Below are 24,825 nucleotides of genomic sequence, written 5' to 3'. Positions count from 1 at the left end.
AGCAGCTGTGCAAATATCGTACAACATGAAAAATTGCAACTGCTACTATATTATTCTACAAGGCCCTTGTAGATTTGGGGGTTTAAAGTAATTTATAGCAAAAAATACATATTTTAACAGGTGCGTGGAAAAAAAAGATTTTATATATATCTATTTATACATCTATACACACACAGCTGGTATAGAAAAGAATCACCTCTCTTTAAAATAATCACATTTTGTTGCTTTGCAGCCTGAAAAGACAGACACAGTTTTTGTTTTCTCCAGCTGTATTTACTCAGTGCAACTTATAACATCCAAGTAAAAGACATAACACTGTGTCAGAAAAAAAAAAAAAAAAGAATAACTGAGTTGAAAAAAGGATTACCCTCTTGTGTCAGTATTTGGTTGAACCACCTTTTGCTTTAATTCCAGTCTCTAGTCTGTTGGGATATGTCGCTACTAACTTTGCACATCTGGACTTTTCAATATTTGCCCGCTCTTCTTTGCAGAACTGCTAAATTTCAGTTACCCTGTTGGCGCTGACTGTACGCAAATACAGTTGCAAGAAAAAGTATGTGAACCCCTTGGGATTACGTGGAGTTTTGCATGAATTGGGCATAAAATGTGCTCTGAACGTCATCTAAGTCAAAACAATAAAAGAACACAGTCTGCTGAACATAATACTACACAAACATTAGATGTTGCCATGGTTTAATTGCACATATGTAAACATTCACAGTGCAGGGAGGAAAAAGTATGTGAACCTTTGGACTTAATAACTGGTTGACCCTTCTTTGGCAGCAATAACCTCAACCAAACGTTTCCTGTAGTTGCAGATCAGACCTGCACAACGATCTGGAGTCATTTTGGACCACTCCTCTTCACAAAACTGTTTCAGTGTAGCAATATTCTTGGGATGTCTGGTGTGAATCGCTCTTTTAAGGTCATGCCACAGCATTTCAATCGGGTTGAGGTCAGGACTCTGACTGGGCCACTCCAGAAGGCGTATTCTGTGCTGTTGCAGCCATTGTTTTGTTGAATTACTTGTATTCTTTGGGTCATTGTCCTGTTGCATCACCCATCCTCTGCGGAGCTTCAGTTGGCGGACAGATGGTCGTACGTTTTCCTGCAAAATGTCTTGATAAACTCTGGAATTAATTTTCCCATCAATGACAACAATCCGTCCAGGCCCTGAGGCAGCAAAGCAGCCCCAAACCATGATGCTCCCTCCGCCATGTTTTACAGTGGGGATGAGGTTTTGATGTTGGTGTGCTGTGCCTTTTTTTCTCCACACATAGTGTTGTGTGTTCTTCCCAAACAACTCAATCTTGGTTTCATCTGTCCACAGTATATTTTGCCAGTAGTGCTGTGGAACATCCAGGTGCTCTTTTGCAAACTTCAAACGTGCTGCAATATTCTTTTTGGACAGCAATGGCTTCCTCCGTGGTGTCCTCCCATGTACTCCATTCTTGTTTAATGTTTTCCTTATTGTAGATGTGTCAACAAAAATGTTAGCATGTGCCAGAGATTTCTGTAGGTCTTTAGCTGACACTCTGGGATTCTTCTTTACCTCATGCAGCATTCTGCGCTGTGCTCTTGCAGTCATTTTTACAGGACGACCACGCCTAGGGAGAGTAGCAACAGTGCTAAACTTTCTCCATTTGTAGACAGTCTGTCTTACCATGGACACATGAACATCAAGGCTTTTGGAGATACTTTTGTAACCCTTTCCAGCTTCATGCAAGTCAACAATTCTTGATCGTAGGTCTTCTGAGAGCTCTTTTCTGCGAGGCATGGTTCACATCAGACAGTGCTTCTTGAAACCAGTAAACCCAAAACAGGTGTGTGTTTTTTAAGGGCAGGACAGCTGTCAGCAACACATCCAAAATCATCACACTGATTGGAGTCAATGTTGGCTCACTCCTGGCTCCAATTAGCTCTGGGAGAAGTCATTAAGCTAGGGCCTCACATACTTTTTCCTCCCTGCACTGTGAATGTTTACATGTTATGTGCAATTAAACCATGGCAACATTTAATGTTTGTGTAGTATTATGTTCAACAGACTGCGTACTTCTATTGTTGTGACTTAGATGACGTTCAGAGCACATTTTATGCCCAATTCATGCAAAACTCCACATAATCCCAAGGGGTTCACATACTTTTTCTTGCAACTGTATGTGTCCTCTTGGCGGATGGGCTTTGATGCCAAGAGGCCGCATATTTGCGTACCAAAAAAAACCCACACGTGTCGAAAGTGTGCTCCCGGCACATTTACTGGCGCCTCACAGAAAGGTCCGATTTGCTACTTGGGATTGGGACCTTTCTGATCATGTGACCGTTCTCACTAGAACGCAGTGTGGGAAACCCGAAATCCATGTGTGTTGTCCGCACCGCATTCAAAATACACTGCCCTTGCGATCTGCAGTGGGTGTCAGTGCAATCCCAATGACACCCCAAATGTAGTATTTGCCTGCTTTGGATTGCATGGCACAAAACAATGCGGTGTGAATAAATGAGCTCAAATTGCATCACACTGAATCACATCTGAATTGAAAAGGAGTGCAGTGCGGTTTCTGTGTGATTCATATGTGGTTCATAGTGTGAATCAAGGCTAAATGATAATTACAGAACCTTTTTAGCTGCTCAGCAGCAAGACAATATAAATAAATATATATTAGAAACCCTTTTACAATGATCTCATATCAAATATCTTACACATGATACAGTTATGTTTCAGCCCCACCTTTCTGGTTCCAGCTGGTGGCAGTATAAAGGCTTCAGCCTGATCCTGACTGGAGAGAATGGAATGAAGGGCAATCAGCTTGTACCTGAAACAAGCAACAGCAAAGTGTGACTCTCTGTAATGGAAACAGTTAGCTGAAGTTTCCTTGTATTAGACAAGCCTGTGTTCCATAAGGCAGATCTAGCATCAGGGACTTAACACTTACGCTAAAGTACACCATACACTAGTGGAATTTTCTATTAAAAAAATGTGTTTGATTTTCTACTTGGTGGGGGCAAAACAATGTTAGTTTTCTATCACAGTGATGAGAAAATTCTAAGGAGCAGGATGGAAAATGTTTCTTGAATGGTGAATATGATTTTCATTGTAGTCAACAACCTTCCCCTTCCCCCCGACTGCAAAGATGCACTCCGCTGCTCTGTGACACACAGCCAGCACAGAGAAGCAGGACATGAAGGTAACCTTCTCACCCACTTAGATTTGAGGGGCAGTTAATCCCATCGTGCAAATACATGCATTACATAACGCCTGCAATGAATCATGGGACATGTAGTTCCATCATTGGACGTGGGGGAGAGAGATTGTGTGCACTCTCCTCAATTAGAAATTCAAGAAAGTACTGTATTTTTCGTTCCATAAGATGCACTTTTCCCCCCCCAAAAAAGGGGGGAAAATGTCAGTGCGTCTTATGGAGCGAATATAAAGCGGTCGGTCAGGTATTCCCGCCGCCACCATGTCAAAATACCGGGCTGGCCGCTCAGCTGTTCTCTGCGGCAGGAACTCACCTGTTCCTCAGTCCGGCACTGTAGTCTTCCCGCCCCGGCATCTGTGACAGCCGGGTGCCCACTGCGCATGCATGAGAAGCGCTGCGCTTTGTGAATGGTCCGGCGTCTTCTGGGACACATGACAGGTCCCAAAAGACGCCGGGCCATTCACAAAGCGCAGCGCTTCTCGCGCATGCGCAGTGGGCACCCGGCTGTCAAAGTCGGGTGCCCACAGTATAATAATGAGAGCTCCGCAGAAGTGGGAGCGGGTACCTGTCAAATTCAGGTACCCCCTCCCTTCCTAAAGGTTCGTAGTGTCTGGTCATTTCCTGTACTGTCCGCAGCCTCTGTTCATCCCCTATACTGTCCGCAGTCTCTGGTCATCCCCTGTACTGTCCCAAGTATCTGGTCATGCCCTGTACTGTCCGCAGTCTCTGGTCATCCCCTGTACTGTCACAAGTGTCTGGTCATGCCCTGTACTGTCCGCAGTCTCTGGTCATCCCCTGTACTGTCCGCAGTCTCTGGTCATCTCCTGTACTATGTCCGCAGTCTCTGGTCGTCTCCTGTACTGTCCGCAGTCTCTGGTCATCCCCTGTACTGTGTCCGCAGTCTCTGGTCATCTCCTGTACTATGTCCGCAGGCTCTGGTCATCCCCTGTACTGTGTCCGCAGTCTCTGGTCATCTCCTGTGCTGTGTCCGCAGTCTCTGGTCATCTCCTGTACTGTGTCCGCAGTCTCTGGTCATCTCCTGTACTGTGTCCGCAGGCTCTGGTCATCCCCTGTACTGTGTCCGCAGTCTCTGGTCATCCCCTGTACTATGTCTGCATTCTCTGGTCATCCCCTGTACTGTGTCCGCAGTCTCTGGTCATCTCCTGTACTATGTCCGCAGTCTCTGGTCATCTCCTGTACTGTGTCCGCAGTCTCTGGTCATCTCCTGTACTATGTCTGCAGTCTCTGGTCATCCCATGTACTATGTCTGCTGTCTCTGGTCATCCCCTGTACTATGTCTGCTGTCTCTGTTCATCTCCTGTACTATGTCTGCAGTCTCTGGTCCTTCTCCTGTACTGTGTCCGCAGTCTTTGGTCATCTCTTGTACTGTCTGCAGTCTCTGGTCATTCCCTGTACTGTGTCCGCAGTGTGTGGTCACTTCCTTTACTATGTCTGCAGTCCATTGGTTCAGAATATTTTTTTTCTTGTTTTTCTCCTCTAAAACCTAGGCGCGTCTTATGTAGCGAAAAATACGGTAATTATTGACAATATTACCAACATTCAAATACATAGCTCATTATTTTTCTAGAGGTTTTAATACTACTTTAATCAGGAGCTTATGCAGTTCAGATGAGAATAGATTTTTTTTGCCCGTTGAAACCAGTCTGTCCATATATTTATGTGCAAGTCACATTCCTGCTAGTCATTACCTCCTCCGGTCATTGAATCGCTTGTCCACAGACAAAAGGTCATAAAGCTGTTGTATATCAGCCAGGCCAGGTAAGAAGATTAGCACAGCTCCTTCTACATTCCTGAACTGAGGACTTCTGTCTGGTGAGGAGAAGAAATAAAGACCAAAGAAAAGAAGTTAAATCTGCAGATTTGTTCAGCAGGAAAAAACAGCACAAAGTTCAATGAACCATTGCCCCTGCAACAGGCTAGAGATGTTGATTCGAAGGATAAGATTTTGGAACGAACCTTTGCACTTTGTACTATTTTTTTTTTTTTCAATTTGTGATTGAAAAGATGTACAGATTTTGATACAAAAAGTCCTGCTTATGCTGAAAAAAATCCTGGTATTATTTTGATGTCACAAAAAAAAAAGAGTGAAATAAAAATCAGCACAATGCACAACACCTGGAAACAACTTTGGACTTTAAGACTTCATGCACACCAATGTTTTTTTAAGCTCCTAAAAGCTGTAATTAGCATTTTTTTCTGCTCCTAGAAACTAAATAGTGTTACCCTATGTGTCCATGCACACTATTTTAGGCTATTAGCATTTTTTTAGCTTCAGCATCTAGGAGCAGAGAAAAAATTATTTTTGTAGAGTTTTTTTGGAGCGTTTTTTCAGCAGAAAAAACTAAACGCTTTACACTACTTAATGCTGCTAAATGCTACTAAAAAGGCTCCTAACAGCTTTTTTCTATCTTTTTTTTTCCTTTTCCTCTACATGTACTGTAAAAGCACTAATAAAAAGCTAACGCTCCTAAAACTCTACAGAAAACGCTATTACCGTTGTTTTTTATCCAGCGTATTTTGAGCTTAAAAGAAACGCTAGTGTGCATGGAGCCTTAAGCTGATCTTCAGTTAGAACTTGAAAACTACTATTTAGTTGACACCACCCTCCCCCCTGCACAGTGACTGTAGACTGCTATATTAGTCAATGGGAAGGGAATAAGAAAAAAAATGTATCTCATTCCTTGGTCCCCCAGTAGCTGGCACACACCTCCACTTTCCTCCATAGGTCCTCTATTTCCTCACATATGATGCAGGACCGCAAAGTGCCCTGCGTTGTGGTCCTGCAATGTACAAAATGCTGTGGGAGAAGCCAAGACTGGATAACTGGAGAATAGGAGTGGCATCGTGGGAATGGTCAAATCACCAGAAGCCTGTGGGAGTGAGAGGTAGGGTATTTCCACCTTATACCTTACCCCCAAACCAGGGTTGCTCAATCAGAGGCACGTTGGCCACATGTGGCCCTCAGCCTCAAACTGAATGCAGGAGTTTTAGTGCGCCTTCATAAATTGCACCACACCTGCAAAATATAACAGAAGTCTGTGGCAAAAAGCAGCTGACGCACAGGAAAGCCACAGGGGCACTGAGCTGCATCCACTGTGTGGGTAAAATGCAGCACATCAGTGTGAAAGTAGAGTTTTAGGGAACTCAGTACATTAAGAGCTCATTTACATTTGCAGGGCGGGTGGTTTTTACCACAACCCCCACCACTGGTGTAGTGCCAAGGGGTGACCCTGCTCCATGCTCCAGGGGGCTCGTGCAGCCTCCTTGTCACGTTCTGTTTTGCAGGACACTTGGAAAGGAGGGCTGCACATACAGGTGTTCAAAATAATAGCAGTGTGTTGAAAAAAGTGAATAAAGCTCAAAATCCTTCTAATAGCTGTTATTTCCATGCACACAAATGCATTGGGAACACTACACATTCTATTCCAAATCAAAACATGAAGAAAAATAGATCAAATTTGTGTTGTTCCTCTAAAAAAAAAATTGAAGAAAAGTGAATATTAGACTGTTCAAAAAAATAGCAGTGTTTGTATTCTTCTTTACAAACTCAAACATTCACTATATAAACTGAAAAATGTTTGAAGATTTTGCTTTCCTTTGAATCACTTAATGAATATTTACTTGTATAAGCGCTGTTTCTGAGAACTGCTGTACATCTGTGTTGCATGGAGTCAACCAACTTCTGCCACCTGCGAACAGGTATTCCAGCCCAGGATGATCGGACTACATTCCACAGTTCTCCTCTATTTCTTGGTTTTGCCTCAGAAACTGCATTTTTGATGTCACCCCACAAGTTTTCTATTGGATTAAGATCCGGGGATTGGGCTGGCCACTCCATAACGTCAATCTTGTTGGTCTGGAACCAAGATGTTGCACGTTTACTGGTGTGTTTGGGGTCGTTGTCTTGTTGGAAGGCCCATTTCAAGGGCATTTCCTCTTCAGCATAAGGCAGCCTGACCTCTTCAAGTATTCTGATGTATTCAAACGGATCCATGATCCCTGGTATGCGATAAACGGGCCCAACACCGTACTATGAGAAACATCCCCATATCACGATGCTTGCGCAACCATGCTTCACTGTCTTCACAGTGTACTGTGGCTTGAGTTCAGTGTTTGGGGGTCGTCTGACAAACTGTCTCCGGCCACTGGAGCCAAAAAGAACAACCTTACTTTCATCAGTCCACAAAATGTTGCACCATTTCTCTTTAGGCCAGTCAATGTGCTCTTTGGCAAATTGTAACCTCTTCAGCACATGTTTTTTTTTCAACAGTGGGACTTTGCGGTGGGCTTCTTGCAGATAGCTTGGCTTCACACGGGCGTCTTCTAATTGTAACAGTACTCACAGGTAGCTTTAGACCTTCTTTGATCTTCCTGGAGCTGATTGTTGGCTGAGTCCTTGCCATTTTGGCTATTCTTCTATCCATTCGAATGGTAGTTTTTCGCTTTCTTCCACGTCTTTCAGGTTTTGGTTGCCATATTAAAGCATTTGCAATCATTTTAGCTGAGCAGCCTATCATTTTCTGCACTTCTTTATATGTTTTCCCCTCTCCAATCAACATTTTAATCAAGGTACGCTGTTCTTCTGAACAATGTCTGGAACGACCCATTTTCCTCAGAATTTCAGAGAGAAATGCGTTGTAACCAGCATGTACAACATTTGCTGCCTTCCTTCCTTAAATAAGGGCAATAACTGCCAATTGTTTTTCAAAGAATGAATGACCTCACTAACAGAACTCCACACTGCTATTATTTTGAACATGCCCCTTTCAATTAGTGATTCAATTACACAGAATCAGCAGCATGCATGTCATGACTGTTGGGTTTGTTGGATTTCTATTACTCTACAACACCTGCTAGTAAATTATTTGCCATGTAGAAATATCATTTCTATTAAAAACAGTGATTGATCAGGTTAGTGATGTCTGACTGCTATTATTTTGAACACAACTGTACCATTCCTCTCCATTTTTCTCCTGCAACCATTGAAAACTGGCTTCTCTTCCTCTCCTTCCACCAGGATTCAGCAACTGCAGTAGGAAAACGTTCATTATGCTATTCAAAACAAAAAAAAATTGATATTCTGAACCATTTCATTTCATTGTGGCCCACTACCTTTTACCAAATCACTAAAATGGCCCTCACTCGTCAAGAGGTTGAGCACCCCTGCCCTAAACTAAACAAAACAGTTAACCTCTGCTGTGCATGGTGATGAGGGGGGGGCTAAATTTTGAATGCTATCTGGAGTCACTGACTTGAAATAAGCACGCAGCTAGTGAAGTCAAGGCAAAAACAGACCTCCTGCAAACTTCTTCCAGGTCAAACACTGGCCAGGAAATTACTTCTTTTAAAAGCAGTTCAACGATTTGCAGCTGATGTATATTCTAGACTCTACAGGATTCCTTTAATAGGGGAAAATATCATAAAGGTTGTGTAACAGTGCTCTGCAGTATACAGTTTCTCAAAAAAAGGAAAAAGATTTTGTTAATTTATGTGAGATAAAACAAAGTAGTAACATACCCAAAAAGACCAGCAATTCCAGAATCAGGTCCAGGTTTATTTTGTTGGGGTTCATATACAACACAGCATGACGGGTGCGGGCGCTATACTTCTGATAACTGGGGTTTCCTTCCATCCCAGAACCTGACTGCACAGGAATGAACTCCTGAAACATGAATTACATGATCATATAAGTAGATCAAATCATCTTTTTCTATTTCCCTAAAGTTCACACCTTTAATTAACCAGTATAGTTTTGTATTGTGTAAAAAAAATGGAACGCAAACGGAAAAACCACAAAAATGAATAAAATAACCAATAGGGCCATACCAATAAAACAGAGGTAGGATCCCTAACGGGAAATAAGCCCAGTAATTCAGTGCTGTCAACTGTAAGATGATACCCTTAGTGAAAACATCCGGAGGTATATTTTTGCGGTTTACCAATGTAATGACGCTTGACCCCACCTCTTCTGATGCTCAGGCCTATTTACTGAAAACTTATTGTGATGGTCAGTCTTACTGACCAATAAAGGGGTAGGATGTTCATTGGCACTGCTGGAGAGTGGGGGTGCTGGAGTATCAACTGAGCCTGCAAAAAGGCAGTTCTGACCACATTTCGGTCACAGAATTAAGCTGACCAAGCTGATCAATTTTTTTTGCTCAGTCAGGGGTCTGGAAAAAACAAAAAATGGTTTCCTTCATCTACACAAATGAGGTGGATAGAGGAATCCCCTCCATAATGCCCCAATGTTTTGCCTTGACTTAAATTTTCAATTTCTATATGGATCTGTTTACTCCAGGAATGCAGTATAGCCCAATAACAGTGAATAAAGTACAGGTGTACCTCGGTTTACGAACGCCTCGGTTAACGTAATTTTCAGTTTACGAATGAAAATCCACGAAAACAATGCCTCAGTTTACAAATTTTTTACAAATTTTTTTCACAATACAAAGTGTATGTTGGTGCCGATTTTTAAATGCAATTGCCAGCTTTTTTCTTTTCTTCACTATAGCTCACAGAATTAGCTGTCACTTTCCCCAGAGCTAAAGGATACTTTGTTTCTTTTATCATGGGAAACAAACTAGCTGGGGGGAAAGTGACAGCTGATTCTCTGAGCTATAGTAAAAAAACAAAAAAAACAGTAATTACATTTAAAAACCAGCACTTACCTATAGCGACATGAACTCCGGAACTGATTAATTGGTTTTCAATGCATTCCTATGGGAAACTGCGTTTTGGTTTACGAATTTTTCGCAATACGAAAAGTCCCAGAGAACGCATTAAATTTGTAAACCGAGGTACACCTGTATTATGTATATAATTACTGTTCTCAGGAATGTGATGGTGTTACAAGATGATCTGGCGCTAGCAATTATTTCATACGTAAAGCCCTGAGGCAGCTGCAGCTCTGCATATTACCTGATATTTCTTGCTGCCTCCTCCTTTACTTGTGACAGTAAGAGTAATTTCCTCTTCATCCTCAAGGAATTTCTGGCAATACTCAGAGTCCTGCTCTAGTATAAATCCTGTTTCTTCAATGGTATCTTCCAGATGGAACACCTGAACAGAAATGAAATTAGCTCAATGTAACAGTTCACAAAATATCCATTATGCTATGAGATTAACCAACTGATGATCACCGTCTGTAAAGTTAACATTCTCACACACAGTCCCCCATGCTGAAAAAAAGTCACTGAAAGCTTCACCTGTGAACTAGCATGGCAGGCCGCTAAGTGATTGGGAACTAGTAAGTATAGCTCCAGATCATGTGATCACTGTGACAGCCAATCATGTTAATTACAGGCAGAGTGAAGGTTTGCTTACACTTTTTTCAGTCTACACTCCCAATTCCCAACCCCACCTGCATCTCTTGCCCCTCTATCTCCCCCACCTCATTCTTTTCCATCCTGCAGTTTAAAATAGAAAGCATAAGTAAAGTATTTATTAAAATGTAAAAATGATTTAGATAAACAAATTAGCCAAATTGTTATTTTCAAGTTAAAAGACACTGAAAAATGTGTCTTAGTTTTCATGACTGACGGTCAGCTAGAAGACAAGGTCTGCCATGTACATACAGTAGTACAACTGTCAAGTGAAAACTTCCCACAGCTTCAGTAGACAGCTTATCTGGAAGCAATGAGCAGCAAGGTGATGCCACCACATAACAATTCTATTTAAGGCCCCATTCACAAAGGCGTATTATAGCATACACCCATGAAAGGGCCATATTTGCCCAAACAGGAATGTACAGGTGTTCCGTGCACCCCCGTGCAGGCAGTGCCATTCATATCAATTGGAACAAAGATGCTGCTCTCAATTGGACAACTGTGTGATTGCGGGTGCACAGCCCCCAAAGCAGACAGGAAAACCTGTGCATCCCCATGCAGGCAAGCTCACACGCTAGTAGTACACCTGTGTGAACAAGGCCTTACTGATGAGATCTGTGTGAATGTCTGTAGTTATTCCTCACAGGTGTTTTACTATAATTGACTCACCTCAACAGGGTAGGTCCTCCCTGAAATCCTGATGATGGGACAGTGTGAGAAGTAGCTAGAAAACTTGTCACTGTCAACAGTGGCACTCATAAGAATGAGGTGTAAGTCTGAGCGCTTGTGAAGGATCTCCCGCAGAATGATCAGCAGGAAGTCTGACTGCACCGTCCTCTCATGTACCTGTATATGGACAGACATGCGTAAGGAATTGTTTTTCATTAACATGACCTTCTCAGGAGTAACGTCTATAGAGATTAAGCAAGAAGGCGAAGGGAAAAAGTTTAAAGATGGAATGAAAACAGAAGGTACTAAACAGGTAGGCTTTGTCTCCTGGCTCAGAAAAAAAGTTTTCATGTCTGACAAAAAAAAGTCACTTACTGATATTTTATCACAATAGTTTATAGGGCAATGTCACTCCCAGTCTGTGCCAATCACAATTTTTATTATTTCAGCTACTGTGGGTGACAAAATCATCACAACAGAAATGATGTTCCCAGCAAAGCAGACCTAAAGTGATATCACAACTTTCTTTCGAAGTTCTAAACTTCCACACTTGACTAGAAAATACTTTATATTTATTGTCCTCTGTTCCGACTGGATTGATTTCTTTTCATTTTCTGTCTCCAAGACAACTAAAGCTACGCAGTTAGTGAGAGAAATCCTCCGCAGGACAGCAATTAGAACTTAAATATAACTTCTTATAAATGCCAATAATCCAAAATCAAAGATAAAAACGTACGCATTTTATTAGTATACCAATAAGCCCCTTACAAAACATCACAGACAATGCAAAATAAATAAAAGCTGTTCATCAGCCTGGTGGTTCCAGTTTTGATACCGTGTAACCTCCAACCTGGAGGGAGGGGGACAAACAGTCCATCAGCAAGATAGGAAGAGTCTCTGATGATATTGTTGACCATCTTTCTACATCTGCTGCTGTAAATATTACTAATGGTGGGCAGATTGCTGCCAATAATCCTCTGGGCAGTCTTTACCTCCCAATGCAGTGCCTGGTAATCTGCAGCAGAGCAATCATTGTACCAAACGGTAATGTAAGCAATAAGGATGCTCTCCACTACACACCTATAAAATGAGATGAGGACTGAAATACTAAGGCCAGCACACTTCAGTCTCCCCAAAAAGTAAAGTAATATGCCTTTTTCACTAGGCTACCAGTGTTGGTGCTCCAGGCAAGGTTATCACGTGTGCAACCACATGTCCCCTGTCTTTAAAGCCATCTCAACAGCTTCATCCTTGACGTAGAGAAGAGGGGGAGTAGTGCTGGTCATCCTGAAGTCCACAATCATCTCCTTTGTCTTCTTTATGTTAATGGAGAAAATATAAACTTTGCACCAGATGCCCAGATTCTACACTGGCTGCCTGTACATTGACTCATCACAATGAACGAGGAGTCCCACTACTTACGTATTATTTCCTAACTTCAAAATATGATTGCCCAAATACATAACTGAGCAACCGTAGATCAGCAGAATGTACGGTGGGGGGCTCAAGATGCATCCCTGAGGGAAATTGGCACTAAGATGGAAGAGGAATATGAGACATTGTGAATTCTAACAGACCGGGCCTATTTGTTAAAAAGTCCAATATCCAGTTGCACAAAACTGAGTTCATTGCAAGTAGTTTATCAATCAGGGTTTGTGGAATAATAGTTTTGAAGGCAGAATCAAAATCCAAAAAAATAAAAGTCTATCATAAGAATCCTAAGGCTTCATGTACACGAGCAGCTTCTAAACTCGAGTTTAGGAGCTTTCGGCATTTTTTTGCCAAAGCTCCTAAACTCAACTCCATAAGAGCCTGTGTGTCCATGTACACATAGGCTTTTGGCAGAGTTTAGGAACTGCTGAGGCTAGGTTAGGTTAAACCTCCCTCTCCTGAACATGAAAGAATCGCGTTCAGAATAGGAACGTTTTGACCTCCGACCATGCAAAACGCGGTACCACGTTTTTGCCGAGATTTGCGTTTTCCCATGGCCGGTGGTCAGGGTAAGCTCATGTACAAGAAGCTGATGAATGTAAGTTTAGGAGCTTTTGGTATTTTTTTGCCAAAGCTCCTAAACTCAACTCCATAAAAGCCTGTGTCCATGTACACATAGGCTTTTAGCAGGTGCCGTGGTTAGGTGAGGTTTAACCTCCCTCTCTTGAATGTAGAAGAAATAGCGTTCAGGATAGGAACATTTTGACCTCCAACTGCGGCAAAACTGCAGTGATTTGCATTTTCCCATGGCCGGCAGTCAGGGTAGGCATGTGTACATGGAGCCTTATTCTGCAAGTAAGAGCTGGTTGAACTACTGTACTGATGAGATAGCATCTGCAGTGGGTTTTGTCTGTATGTATACTGGGTCTTCTCTGAAGCTGATGGTCTTCTTAATATGGGCCATGACCAGCCTTTTGAACAACGTTATAATTATTGTTAGTGCTACTGGTTCCCAGTCATTCAGACATAACAGTGTTTTTTTTATCATTCAGTACTGCACTACTTTAATTTAGCTGGCAAATGCGCAGTCATGCAACACTGTACCCAAAAGAAATTATCTTTTTTTCACACAAATGGAGCTTTCTTTTGGTGGTATTTGATCACCACTGTTTGTTTTTTTTTTTTTTTTGCTATATAAACGAAAAAATACCTAACATTAAAAAAAACAAACAAACATGTTTTTCCTAGTTTCTGTTATAAAATTTTGCAAATAAATAATCTTCATAAATTTAGGCCAAAATGTATTCTGCTACATTTTTTTGGTAAAAATAATCTACATCAGTGTATAATATTAGTCTGTGTGAAGGTTATAGAGTCTACAACCTATGGTATATATACAGTATTTGAAAACTGATCAATCCTGATGTAGTGACGGCCTATTTCATTTCTCAAGACCCTAAACTGCCAGAACAGTTCAAGGTATTTAGTAAGAGGCAAGGCGAGTTTTTAGAAGTTGTAATTTTTTGTCACAATTTGCAAAAATGAAGAAATTAAATTTGTTTTTATACACTATTTTTTTAATATACTGTCACATGTGCAGTACAGCATCATCATATGACTGGTGTGGCAGTGATCAGGGATACTGACTGATGACAGCATGTTAAAAAAAAACCAAAAAACAAGGTAAACTTATTTTTAAATTTTCAAACATAATTTATTTACTATTTTTTTTTCTTAATCAGAGTATTTGGTTTGTTTTTACACTGTGTTTGCTGTTACAATGATTATCATTGTAACAGCAATCATTTAAACTGTCATGAATGGATTCCATTCATACCAGCTGTGTTTTTGTTGACATGCTGTGATTGGCTACAGCCAATAACATGGTACAGGTTGCTGTGCTTGGCACAGGTACCATGTGATAACTGTGGGTTAATCACAGTATCACTATAGGAAGCAGAGCTGTTATGAATTAAATTCTTTCATAACAGCTTTGTTGACATCGGGATCATGTGATCACATAGCGATCACATGATCCCCCGGCTGCTCAATGCCGCCGAGTACCAGGAACCATAATCCAGGAGTGGCACACTGTGCACCTCAGCATGCATGTGCCAGGCAATTTATCTTTACAATGCTGAGCCTGGCTGTGCCACCCGCTCACTGTAAAAGTACTGTGGTTAGGCAGGCAAGTGAGTAAAGATGTCAGTCAACACCTTGGAAAACTGGTGTACACAGTTCCTATGGATAACTGTGCAGACTGAAGATAAGACAGGAGATCTACTTTAAAAATGCTGCTACTACTTGAAGAAAAAAAAAAAAAAAGACTGTCAGAGATTCTACCACTTCCTTACCAAAAAAAAAAATGTTTGGATAGATTCCCCCTTTAACATCTTGCTCTTTGTTTTCTGAATTCATGATTAAAAATAGACTTCTCCCACTCTTCACAATATTCTGAATAAAACTAAAAAAAAATATCAGTGAGGGTGATTGTTTTTTTCCCCCACCTTAGGGTGCTTTTACTTACTTTGTTAGTAAACAGATGTCTATCAATCTAGCTGATATGCACAGTAGATCTCCCTCTCTACTCACCTCATCCACAATGACATGTGTTATGTTCTTCAATAAACTATCTTCCTGTAACTTGCGTAGTAAGATTCCAGTGGTACAGTACAGCAGCTTGGTGTACTCCCCTGTCCTAGACTCCATCCGGATCTGATACCCACACAGGGAATTCTGAGAGCAAGAACAGACACATTCAGACATTTTTTGAAGGGTTATAACAGTTTCAACAAAATGTGAACCATAATATCAACATGTACATTGGTTTTTGGCATTAGGGCTTTTAGTACTGAAAATAAATGTAAACGTGTGTGATCAGGCCCTTATTAAAAAGTATCCTAACACTTAACATGGTCATAACAGTTCCCCCTACACCAACGTACAACCATAACACCTAACCTAGCCCAACCATATAATATCAACTACAGAGGTGTGGAAATGTTTGAAAAAAATACTTTCCAGGGACTAAATCGGGGCACCAATCTACTTGTCCCTCATGGCAATCTACTTGTCCAAATACATTTTTTTTTCTTTTTTTTAACAAAAACCATATTTAAATCGGAGGTGATTTTAAGAATATTTAAAAACAAAAAGGGGTTTTATGGTGACTTAAACTTGTAATATTTTTAGCATTGTGCCAGCACCAAACCCGGGGAATAGCAGGGAGGGGGGAGACCTTGCAGAGTGATGAACGACTGATTGCTCATCAGGAAAGGGGGGGGGGGGTCAGGGCTTATACTTTATCCCTTTCACTGCCAGAGCAGTTTTTGCATTTTTTGCACAAGTTTAAAAAATCATTTTAGGCTTGAAGATTACATAAAACCTCCAAACGTGATATGTTTTCGGAAAGCACAGAACCTAGAGAATAAAATAGTGGTAGTTGCAATTTTTTATGTCGCATGATTTTACCGCAAAATTTTTGTAAAAAATACAAGTAAGTTAATTTTAGAGCACAAAAAAGCAATAAATTACCCTATTTTTTGTAAACTATAAAAGATGAGGTTGCAAAGAATAAATAGATATCCAACTTGTCAAACCTTAAATTTGTGCGCACTCGTGAAATGGCGACGAACTTCAGTACCCTATATTTTCTATAGGTCGACACATTTAAAGCTCCTTATAGGTCATCAGTTTAGAGTTACAGAGGAGGTCTGGTGCTAGAATTATTGCTCTCATTCTGGCGTGTGCTGTGATATATGACATGTGTATTGCAATGTGGTGGAGGGGGCCTCAATATTTTTTTTTGAGGAGGATGGTATGTGCTTGGGTGTAACTTTAATTTTTTACAATACAAAAAAAAAATCCCCTATGTGATGATTTTTGGTGACAGGTACTCTTTGAGACATCCAAGGTCTAAAAGACCCTGCATGTCTCCACTCTGCTCCACTGAATGTAATGTGGTGCACATCGCACTATATTACATTCTTTCCTGGGGATTGCATTACAATCTTTCAACGGGGACCGGAAGTGGCCGCCGCTTGACTTGTCCGCTCTTCTCCCTCCTCTCTAGCTGACGGCAAGCTGGGCCCACAGATGGGCAAGCAGAGCCTGGGAAACCTCACGCAGGGGGGGGGGGGGGTTCCGCGGAGAGGCTGGCACTGTGTGGAAGCAATCACAGGAATCGCTGCCACCGAATGCTTCTACGTAACATGTGAGCCCGCTGCTTGCACACAGCAGGGCTAAAGGAAGAAAAAAACAACCTTCCCGGAACCTGGAACTACATGCCCAGGCGTCGGGCGATAGGAATCCAACATCCCTGCAACTATTATCCCCCCACCCTGGAAATTAATCCTTGAAACTTTGACCCTAGCACATTAAAGTAGAACTATAGGCAAAACTTTTTTTTTCCATTTTGGATGGAGCAAGGAAGGGTTATAACCCGTCAGATTTTTTTTCGCCATCTGTGTATCATTGCAAAGGTTTCCCTTCACTTCCTGACCCATAGCCAAACAGGAAGTGAGATAAAAATCTCTGTTAAGTGCAGCAAAAACTCAGGAAAGCTGTAGGTACTCTGCACTGCACTCGCAGTATGGCCAAATCAGCACATCAGTGTGAAAGCAGCCTTATACTATTATGCCCAGTGTATTGCTTCACACTGACCTGAAGAGCTCCATTTTCCTTCTGCTGGCACCACTCCGCATGGGACAGGAGCCAGTACTACAGAAGAGGCATCGGCTTATGCGGCTCCTGCTCCCTACTACAACTCCAACTGTACAAGTAGTCACTCTGCATTGCACTCTGTTTGATGCTCTGGGATGGTGGGTCAACGAGGCCAGACCGTGATCTGCAAGTCACTTGACCGAAACCTACGGGTTGCTGACTCCGGCTCTATAGTATATGTACTTTTATAATATACACATTTGACAGCCAGCATTATCCACATATGTAGAACGATGGATTATACACATTGAGGTTAAATAAATATTCACTGATTAGTTATGAAGTTTAAAGTATACATTAAGGAAAACCCATCAACCATTTTATGCTTTTAACAGATTTTTTCTTAAGACGTCATTTGTTGGTACCTCTGCAATCCCTCATTTATTTGCTTTATTACCATCCGTGTCACCAAAAGGTTAGGAGGTTCTAACTTTGCCGATTTGAATAGTTGCTCCAGGCCAGTGACTCACAATGTACTAGAATAGAAACAGCCATGGAAACAGCATTTTGGCCTATCAGTATAGGCACCTGGATAATATAGTGGCTAGAGGCATGTAGGCCTGGGAACTTAATCGCAAAGGTCTCACTACTGTAATCCATGAGATATAGAAAACTGTAAAGTAGTTAAAATACCTAGAATAGACAACAGACTAAAGTTACTGGTTTTGGATGGACCAACCCTTTAAATACATTCATACCCAGAAGGTCAATGTCCGATAGGATCCAAAAAGTACGACTTATTAGGCCGACACTCTTACCCTTCCTCCAGGTCCAGACTCACATCCCAGCTCCTCACAGACTCGTGTAGCCAAACTCATGGCAGATATCCTGCGGGGCTGTGTGCACACGATGTTACATTTCCCTGAGGCCCATTTGTTCAGAAGAAGATCCTCCAGCAAGAATTGAGGCACCTGGGTGCTCTTACCACTCCCAGTCTCTCCAGCCACCACTATAACACGATGCCTGTTGAGTGTCTCCAGGATAAAGTCTCTGTGTGCAAACACTGGCAACTGCTTCCGCTCATTTAGTAGCCTTTTGTACTTTGCAGAATCGCGGCACTTACAGAAAATGTTTACTACGGCTTCTATATTCTCCTTTTCCACTGGAACTGATGTTTTCTGCTCTAGTTCTTCATCTCCAGCTAAGTTTTCCCATGAGTCTTCTGGGTCTTCTGAAACCTTACATTCCTTTGCAGGTATGTTGAGCTGTTGCTGTAGCTTCAACTTATTCAGTAATTTGGTAATAAACTGGTCCCTAGGTTTGTTGGATTCTATTTTGTTCTTTTCCTCTTTGCTCTTCTCATCATCACTCCATTCCAGCCAAACATCTCGGTATGTTGGAGGCAGCAGCTGATGAACAGACTACAAACATAAAAGAACAAACTGCTTAAATGACATTTAGGATGTATCACTGTGGCTCAGTTGTCATGTACTGTAGCTCTATGCTCCTAAATCTAAATCTGAAATGAACATACTCTTTACAAAGAACCGTGGCTCTGCGTATCCATTCACATAGAGCCATGGTTCGGCCCCTCACTCTCCTGATTGGCTCCTGCTGCCTCAGCCGATCAAGAGTGAGCGTTCCTGGAGAACCAAGGCTATTGTGGAAATCGCTGAACTGGGATGGGGCTCAGGTAAGCGTTACGGGGGCTGCTACACACTAAAGGTTTTTTACCTTCATGCATAAAATGTATGAAGGTAAAAACACCTTGAGCATTTAGAACCACTTTAACAAGGCCCCACGATTTCTAACTGTGCCCCTGCTTAGCCCACCCAGACAACACAAACCAAGTAAAAAATGGATGGATGTTCTGCAATGTGTAGGAATCATTTGAAAGAAAGACTATGGATTTGGTCTTGGTACAGGTGGGGAAGATGGCTGGCAGAAAGAGCAGTGCTGGACACCCAGAGATAGTTGCCTAGGCTCAGTAGAGGTCTGGCCAGGGTCACAAAAAAGGAGAGAGTCGAGGAGTGGAGATCAAGACCTCCTCTGTGAAAGGATCCTGCAGAAACTCAATGACCACAAGGTAAGTTGACCGATACAGCACAGTCTATGGGGAAGCACCCTGATCCCCTACATTTAGGAAGGGTATCTGGTGCAATCACAAAATTATTTCAGTGGCTGATTCCAAGTCAGAAAATACTTCCCCAGCTGTTTGTACAGTGCATTCTGCATCACCTATACCGAAGCAGCTCCGGGAAGTCTTGGGACACTTCTGGCTAATTGCAGTTATTGTGCCTGGAATCTGAAAGTTAGCAAAGTTCACTCTAAATCAGATAAGATACCATCCACAAAGGCCAACACATAGTGGGAAGCAGGAGGAGCAGCGTCCCAACCCACAATGTTTTCATGTGAGTAGGGAGGTAGTGCATGGCAAGCTGTACCTTCCTCACCCCATGTGTGCTCTGCTATTTGTTTTGTCTCTGGCTGGTCCGCACTATTTACAGTCAGTGCAAGGAGACTGACACAGGCAAAGAACACACAGCAGGGGGGCCCAACGACATTGCTGACTACTTCTGGGTAAACCTGAAACCTGAAGGGTGGGCCTGGATCTGCACAGTGATGTTGGGCTGTTACGCTGTCACCACTGCAGAGGTTCGCCGGCTGTGGCTGCTTCAATTTGCCAAGCTACGGTTAACGTCACTCCCGCGCATGTGTGTGGAAGTCTCGGGCGTGACACATAGCATACCCATGTCGTTCCTTCTGAGTGCATGCGTCAGGGACGTCAACAGCTGTCGCTCGCTAGAATATCTCCTAAACGGTGTATTTTTAGGAGATATTAATTTCACCCACGGGTAAGCCTTATTGTAAGCTTACCTACAGGTAAAAATAATTTAAAAAAAAGTTTACTACCACTTTAAATATAGTTACATTCACATTGTAATTTGTGTGATCTGATTTACATTGTTTGCACTGCTGTGGACAAGTGATGCATTATTTACTAATTAATATGCTGTTTACAGTGCTGACATTCAGTACCTTACAAAGAACACTGACGAATTCACATCAGTCAACAAGCACATGCAAACACACACCAGTGTCCTCCATGGTAATCGAACTAAAGGCAAAACTGCTAAACACATTCACTGTAGTATTCACTGTAAATCATCCTATAAAATGTATTAAAATTACTTGCTAACTAACTAACTGCTGGGTTGTCATTCACGGGGAAGAATACAGAAAGGTGTAGTCAGGTTCTGCATTATTGGAATCTACTGAAATAACTCATTTCTCCCCAAGTCTTCAGGTTTTTATAGTCTGGGGTGGAGGAGAACTAAAATTAACAGATATATACAATTCCAAAAAAAGCTGTGACTATTTTCTATTGTGAAAAAAATATGGGATTGTGAGATTTGCAAATCATTGCATTCTCTTTTTATGTAGATTTTGCATAACATCCCAACATTTTTGGAATTGGGATTGTAGAAATCTTAAGTGAGGTTAAACAGTGACCTTGTTTGATTTATTTAGATAAGTAATGTTACTTCAAATAGTAGTAGAATACTTAGCACAATACACAGAGTATATGTGTAAAACGTTCAGTGTAACAAATTCTCACCTGGCCTTTGGTGAGCTCATACAGAGCTAAGGTAGCTGCAAGGTGCTGGGCCTGCATACTGTCTTCTGTTACGATTGTAGGGCACACAGACATGATGTTGTCAGTCGATTTCACAATTTTCACCCTGAAGTGATAGATCTTGTTACTGTCTATAGATCACTGCCATGAATGGTGATTTAACTGCATACTGCACAAAATAGCATAGTCTCTTAACCATGAAAATAAGAACAAAGCTGTCACCAACAACAACCAATCAGGTGCCAATTTTCATTTTATATGAAAATAAACAAGCACTCTGAATGGTAACTATGGGCAACAGGCAATTTTTCTTTTCTCTGGTTTTATGAATAAGCCCTGAAGACACTTACCTGCTCCTCCAATACCTGCCCACAGGTACCTTTTCAAAGGAAGGATTTGGGCTTTTAGTGTAATGTTTTCTGCACCAATCAATCAGAAACTGCTTTGGTGATTTACCCGTCCAGCTGCGAGATGTGTAATCAAAATTCCTCACATCAAGTGGAGGTTTCTTTTTAGCTGAAATATAGCAATGATGGATACATTAAAAACCTGATATAAAAGTACATTTCCTAATATTAACACTAGACTTTATCTGTCAATGTGTCTGAAAGAAGAACTGATGCCTGGAGCAAGCAAAAATTCTAATCTTTCTAACATAATTAAAACAAACCTGTATTTAACTTGGATTAGAGCAAGGTAATGGAAAAAAATCAGTATTTACATTACATTCCATGCACCCTCTTGCCACTGCAAAACTGCTGTGCAAGTTGTGAGCAAACGCTGTGTCATAGCTTACACAGAACAATGGACCCACCCCAACCCCTCGTTACAGCACTTGGACCAGGAAACTGATTGCCCAGGCATCAACCACTGCATTGTGGGTAGGTGGGGGGAAAAGATTCCTAGGTGTGAGTGGAAGGTAGATTTACATTCTCTAACTTCCTTGCTCTAAGGAGAACCTGTCCTGATTGGTCCTGGTTCAGAGAAAGGGGAAACAAATTCACTGGTAAAAGCAACGCAAACTACTTATGATACTTACCTATCCCCCAGACACTCTGCTATATGTGGCTCTCTGTGTAATATTACATAGTTAGTCTGGCTGAAAAAAGACAAAAGTCCATCCAGTTCAACTATCAAAAAAAAAAAAATTATAATCTTACACCCACAGTTGATCCAGAGGAAGGCAAAAAAACCCAGCAAAGCATGAGCCAATTTGCTCCTGCAGGGGAAGAAAATTCTGTCCTGATCCCCCGAGAGGCAATCAGATATTCCCTGGATCAACTTTACCTATAAATGTTAGTAACCAGTTATATTCTGTGTATCTAAGAAATAATCCAGGACTTTTTTAAAGCAATCTACTGAGCTGGCCAGAACCAACTCTTGAAGGAGTCTATTACAATATTACATTGTGTCTTTCTAGAGTTCTTAATAATGAACCTCTAGCAGAACTCTGGAGCTGTGTCCACATTTGTAACATACAAGAGAATTTGTATTAAAGAGGAACACAGGCGAATCTGTAGCTTTTTTTAATTATTTCTATCTGCATATGTGATTGTCACCAGCATAATGGATATGACTACATAAAAGCATGTAAATCTTTTGCAAACAATATTTCCACTTACAGTCTTGAACTGCACATAGACACAGGAGAAGCCATACTGTATATGTGTTTATTACAAATGCAAGCTGAGCTTTCTGTTTAGCAGTGCAGTACAATACCTCTATTGCTCCAAACAGCTCAGCACCAGTCTAGCAAAAAACACCAGAAAATGTAGGTGAGCAGAAATCTCACCTGCAACAGCAAAGTTAGAAATTTAGTTCCTTGGTATCTACCATACTGATATAAGAATTTTGGATGGACTGATCAGCAATGCCCCTTTGTATGTCCTTCTCACCTTTCTCTTCTGTTCCCTCTTTAGCACTTTCAAACAAATTAAAGTTTAAAGCCTCATCTTCAAGAGGAGGAGGTGGAGGAGGTGGAGGAGCTGGAGCTTTTGTAGTTTCACTGTCCTCTTTTTCACTTTTTACTTCTGGAAGTTTCACATCAGGATTAAACATGGGGTGCTGCTCCAAGTTCTTCATCTCTGTGCAACAAACAAAAGATGTTTTTTGTACAATACAAGTAAAGAATTAAATATCAAGACATGTAGGTTGGTTGATAATTAGACAGATGCGCAAATTGATCCTGTACTCGTAGATACAGTGGCCGGTAGGAGGAACCACGGTGCCACCCAGAGGACAAGAAACCTGACCCACCTGGAAATGTTAGATAACGGCAATGCTGATATCTCTGCTAGAGAGTATAGAATGGGTGTTCCACCCACTGGAAAGGTAATTATTATCCTATTCTATAACAGGCTGCATATGTTGGTGCCAGAGCAGCACAAAGCTTTGGTGTTATTCCTTGTCCATGGCAGCTTTGCCTGTAAGGTATACAACCATGTGTCCAGAAACCACATTTCTACTTGTTAGCCAGCTCTGTCTGGGTGGGAGACAACCATGTGAAAAGAAATCACTTCCCTAATCACATGCTTGTCAGCTCACAGCCTCTGTGGGATCTACTCACCCTGGAAATGAAGCAGACTGAAAGACTTTTACAGTATAGGTTGTATGGAACATTTATATTTTTTTAAATATTACAAAAAAAAAAAAAAAAGAATTCATTTTTCCAACCTTGCAGATATGTCCGAATTTTTTCCTGTGCCTCCCTCTGTCCTGCCTTGTCTTTGTCCTGCTTTGTGCTTGCAGCCTGTGCTTTGGCATCAAGCAGCTTGGCAGTTAGTTCCAGATATCGTTCATTCTGCATGAAGAGGAATATCAAATATAAAGTCCATGTAACAGCACAATTTCTCTGTATATCTATATCTGCATGGCAAAATGGTTTGGAATTGCCTGTGCTGTCAAAGATGCAAGATGTGAAGTCTATTACACTCACCGGGTCAAACTCTTCTACCTCTGAATCTTTATCGGGATCCACCTCTCTCTCCTCATCGTCACTTCCTTGCTCAGCATATCTTAGGATCCATTCTTTCATGCTCAGATCGTTTTCACTACTAGCCTAAATCAAAAGACATGCAGCAAATTCACTACACAACTGCTATATACAGACATCATTATTAGTAATGTTTATTGATGCTTGAGAACTGGACAGAAAAGGGGAAGCGACAACAAAGCTATCCAGTGTTGAATTATGTGGTTACAGAAAAGAAGTTCTTTATATCCATTAGACAGTAGTTGGAATAAAGTTTTTTTTTTTAAATGGTTCAGTCCAGTCAAGGTACTCACATTACTGGTCCCATGGGAATCTTATGGAATTGTTTGTACTGTACAGACCAGGTGTTTAGTGTGTAAGGTTATAGATTTTATTTTGAACTTTAAGTGGAATAAGTCTTAAAACAAATAGACATAAATCTACTTTTTTCCAAATACATTATTATTTGGTAGAGAAAGTGTATGTAGTGTGTAATTATTAAAACTAAAAAAAAAACATAAAATCATGATGTGGGCCTGAAGGCAACATGCCATATGTACATTGTAACCATCAATTAGAGGTCGAACACATATGGTTGAATGTTACCTAAACTACCCATGCCATGTAAGGGCCTGACAGCTTGTATTCGTGTCAGAACCGCTCCTGTTCCTACACAAGGCAATGGGAATTCAAAAGCAGCTTAAAGGCTAAGTTCAACATTGAAACATGTTACATGGCAGAGGACCATCTCCCCACTCCTGCTGTCACAATTTAAAAACAGTGCAGCCATGCAGGACTCCGCCCACATGGCTGTGTCATTCATTTACAGTTTCTTGTGAATGAATGCCTGAAGTACCATCATCCATTTTGGCTGATGCCTTGTAGTTCTTAATGAGCACTCTCGAAGTCCAT

The 24,825-nt window shown here is 41.4% G+C and overlaps 1 protein-coding gene across 1 annotated transcript in view; it reads right to left on the bottom strand.

The window, feature by feature from the left end:
* The window catches only part of DHX29 (DExH-box helicase 29), a 68,277-nt gene that overhangs the window by 15,247 nt on the left and 28,205 nt on the right, over window positions 1–24,825 (bottom strand). Inside the window, exons 7-18 of the mRNA XM_089688083.1 lie at window positions 23,878–24,000; window positions 23,616–23,742; window positions 22,838–23,026; window positions 21,293–21,458; window positions 20,925–21,048; window positions 18,124–18,726; window positions 15,236–15,379; window positions 11,213–11,389; window positions 10,137–10,277; window positions 8,736–8,880; window positions 4,907–5,027; window positions 2,726–2,810 (exon numbers count right to left, since the gene is read on the bottom strand). Coding sequence (XP_089544209.1) covers window positions 2,726–2,810; window positions 4,907–5,027; window positions 8,736–8,880; window positions 10,137–10,277; window positions 11,213–11,389; window positions 15,236–15,379; window positions 18,124–18,726; window positions 20,925–21,048; window positions 21,293–21,458; window positions 22,838–23,026; window positions 23,616–23,742; window positions 23,878–24,000 — 2,145 coding nt within the window. The remainder of the gene's footprint in view (window positions 1–2,725; window positions 2,811–4,906; window positions 5,028–8,735; window positions 8,881–10,136; window positions 10,278–11,212; window positions 11,390–15,235; window positions 15,380–18,123; window positions 18,727–20,924; window positions 21,049–21,292; window positions 21,459–22,837; window positions 23,027–23,615; window positions 23,743–23,877; window positions 24,001–24,825) is intronic.

Source organism: Staurois parvus, unplaced genomic scaffold, assembly GCF_062004578.1.
Source record: "Staurois parvus isolate SC_StPar_1 unplaced genomic scaffold, SC_StPar_1.0 ptg000445l, whole genome shotgun sequence".
In the NCBI taxonomy this organism is placed as follows: domain Eukaryota; kingdom Metazoa; phylum Chordata; class Amphibia; order Anura; family Ranidae; genus Staurois; species Staurois parvus.
Note: the sequence above shows the minus strand (reverse complement) of the source record. Positions and strands in the feature narration are given on the sequence as shown.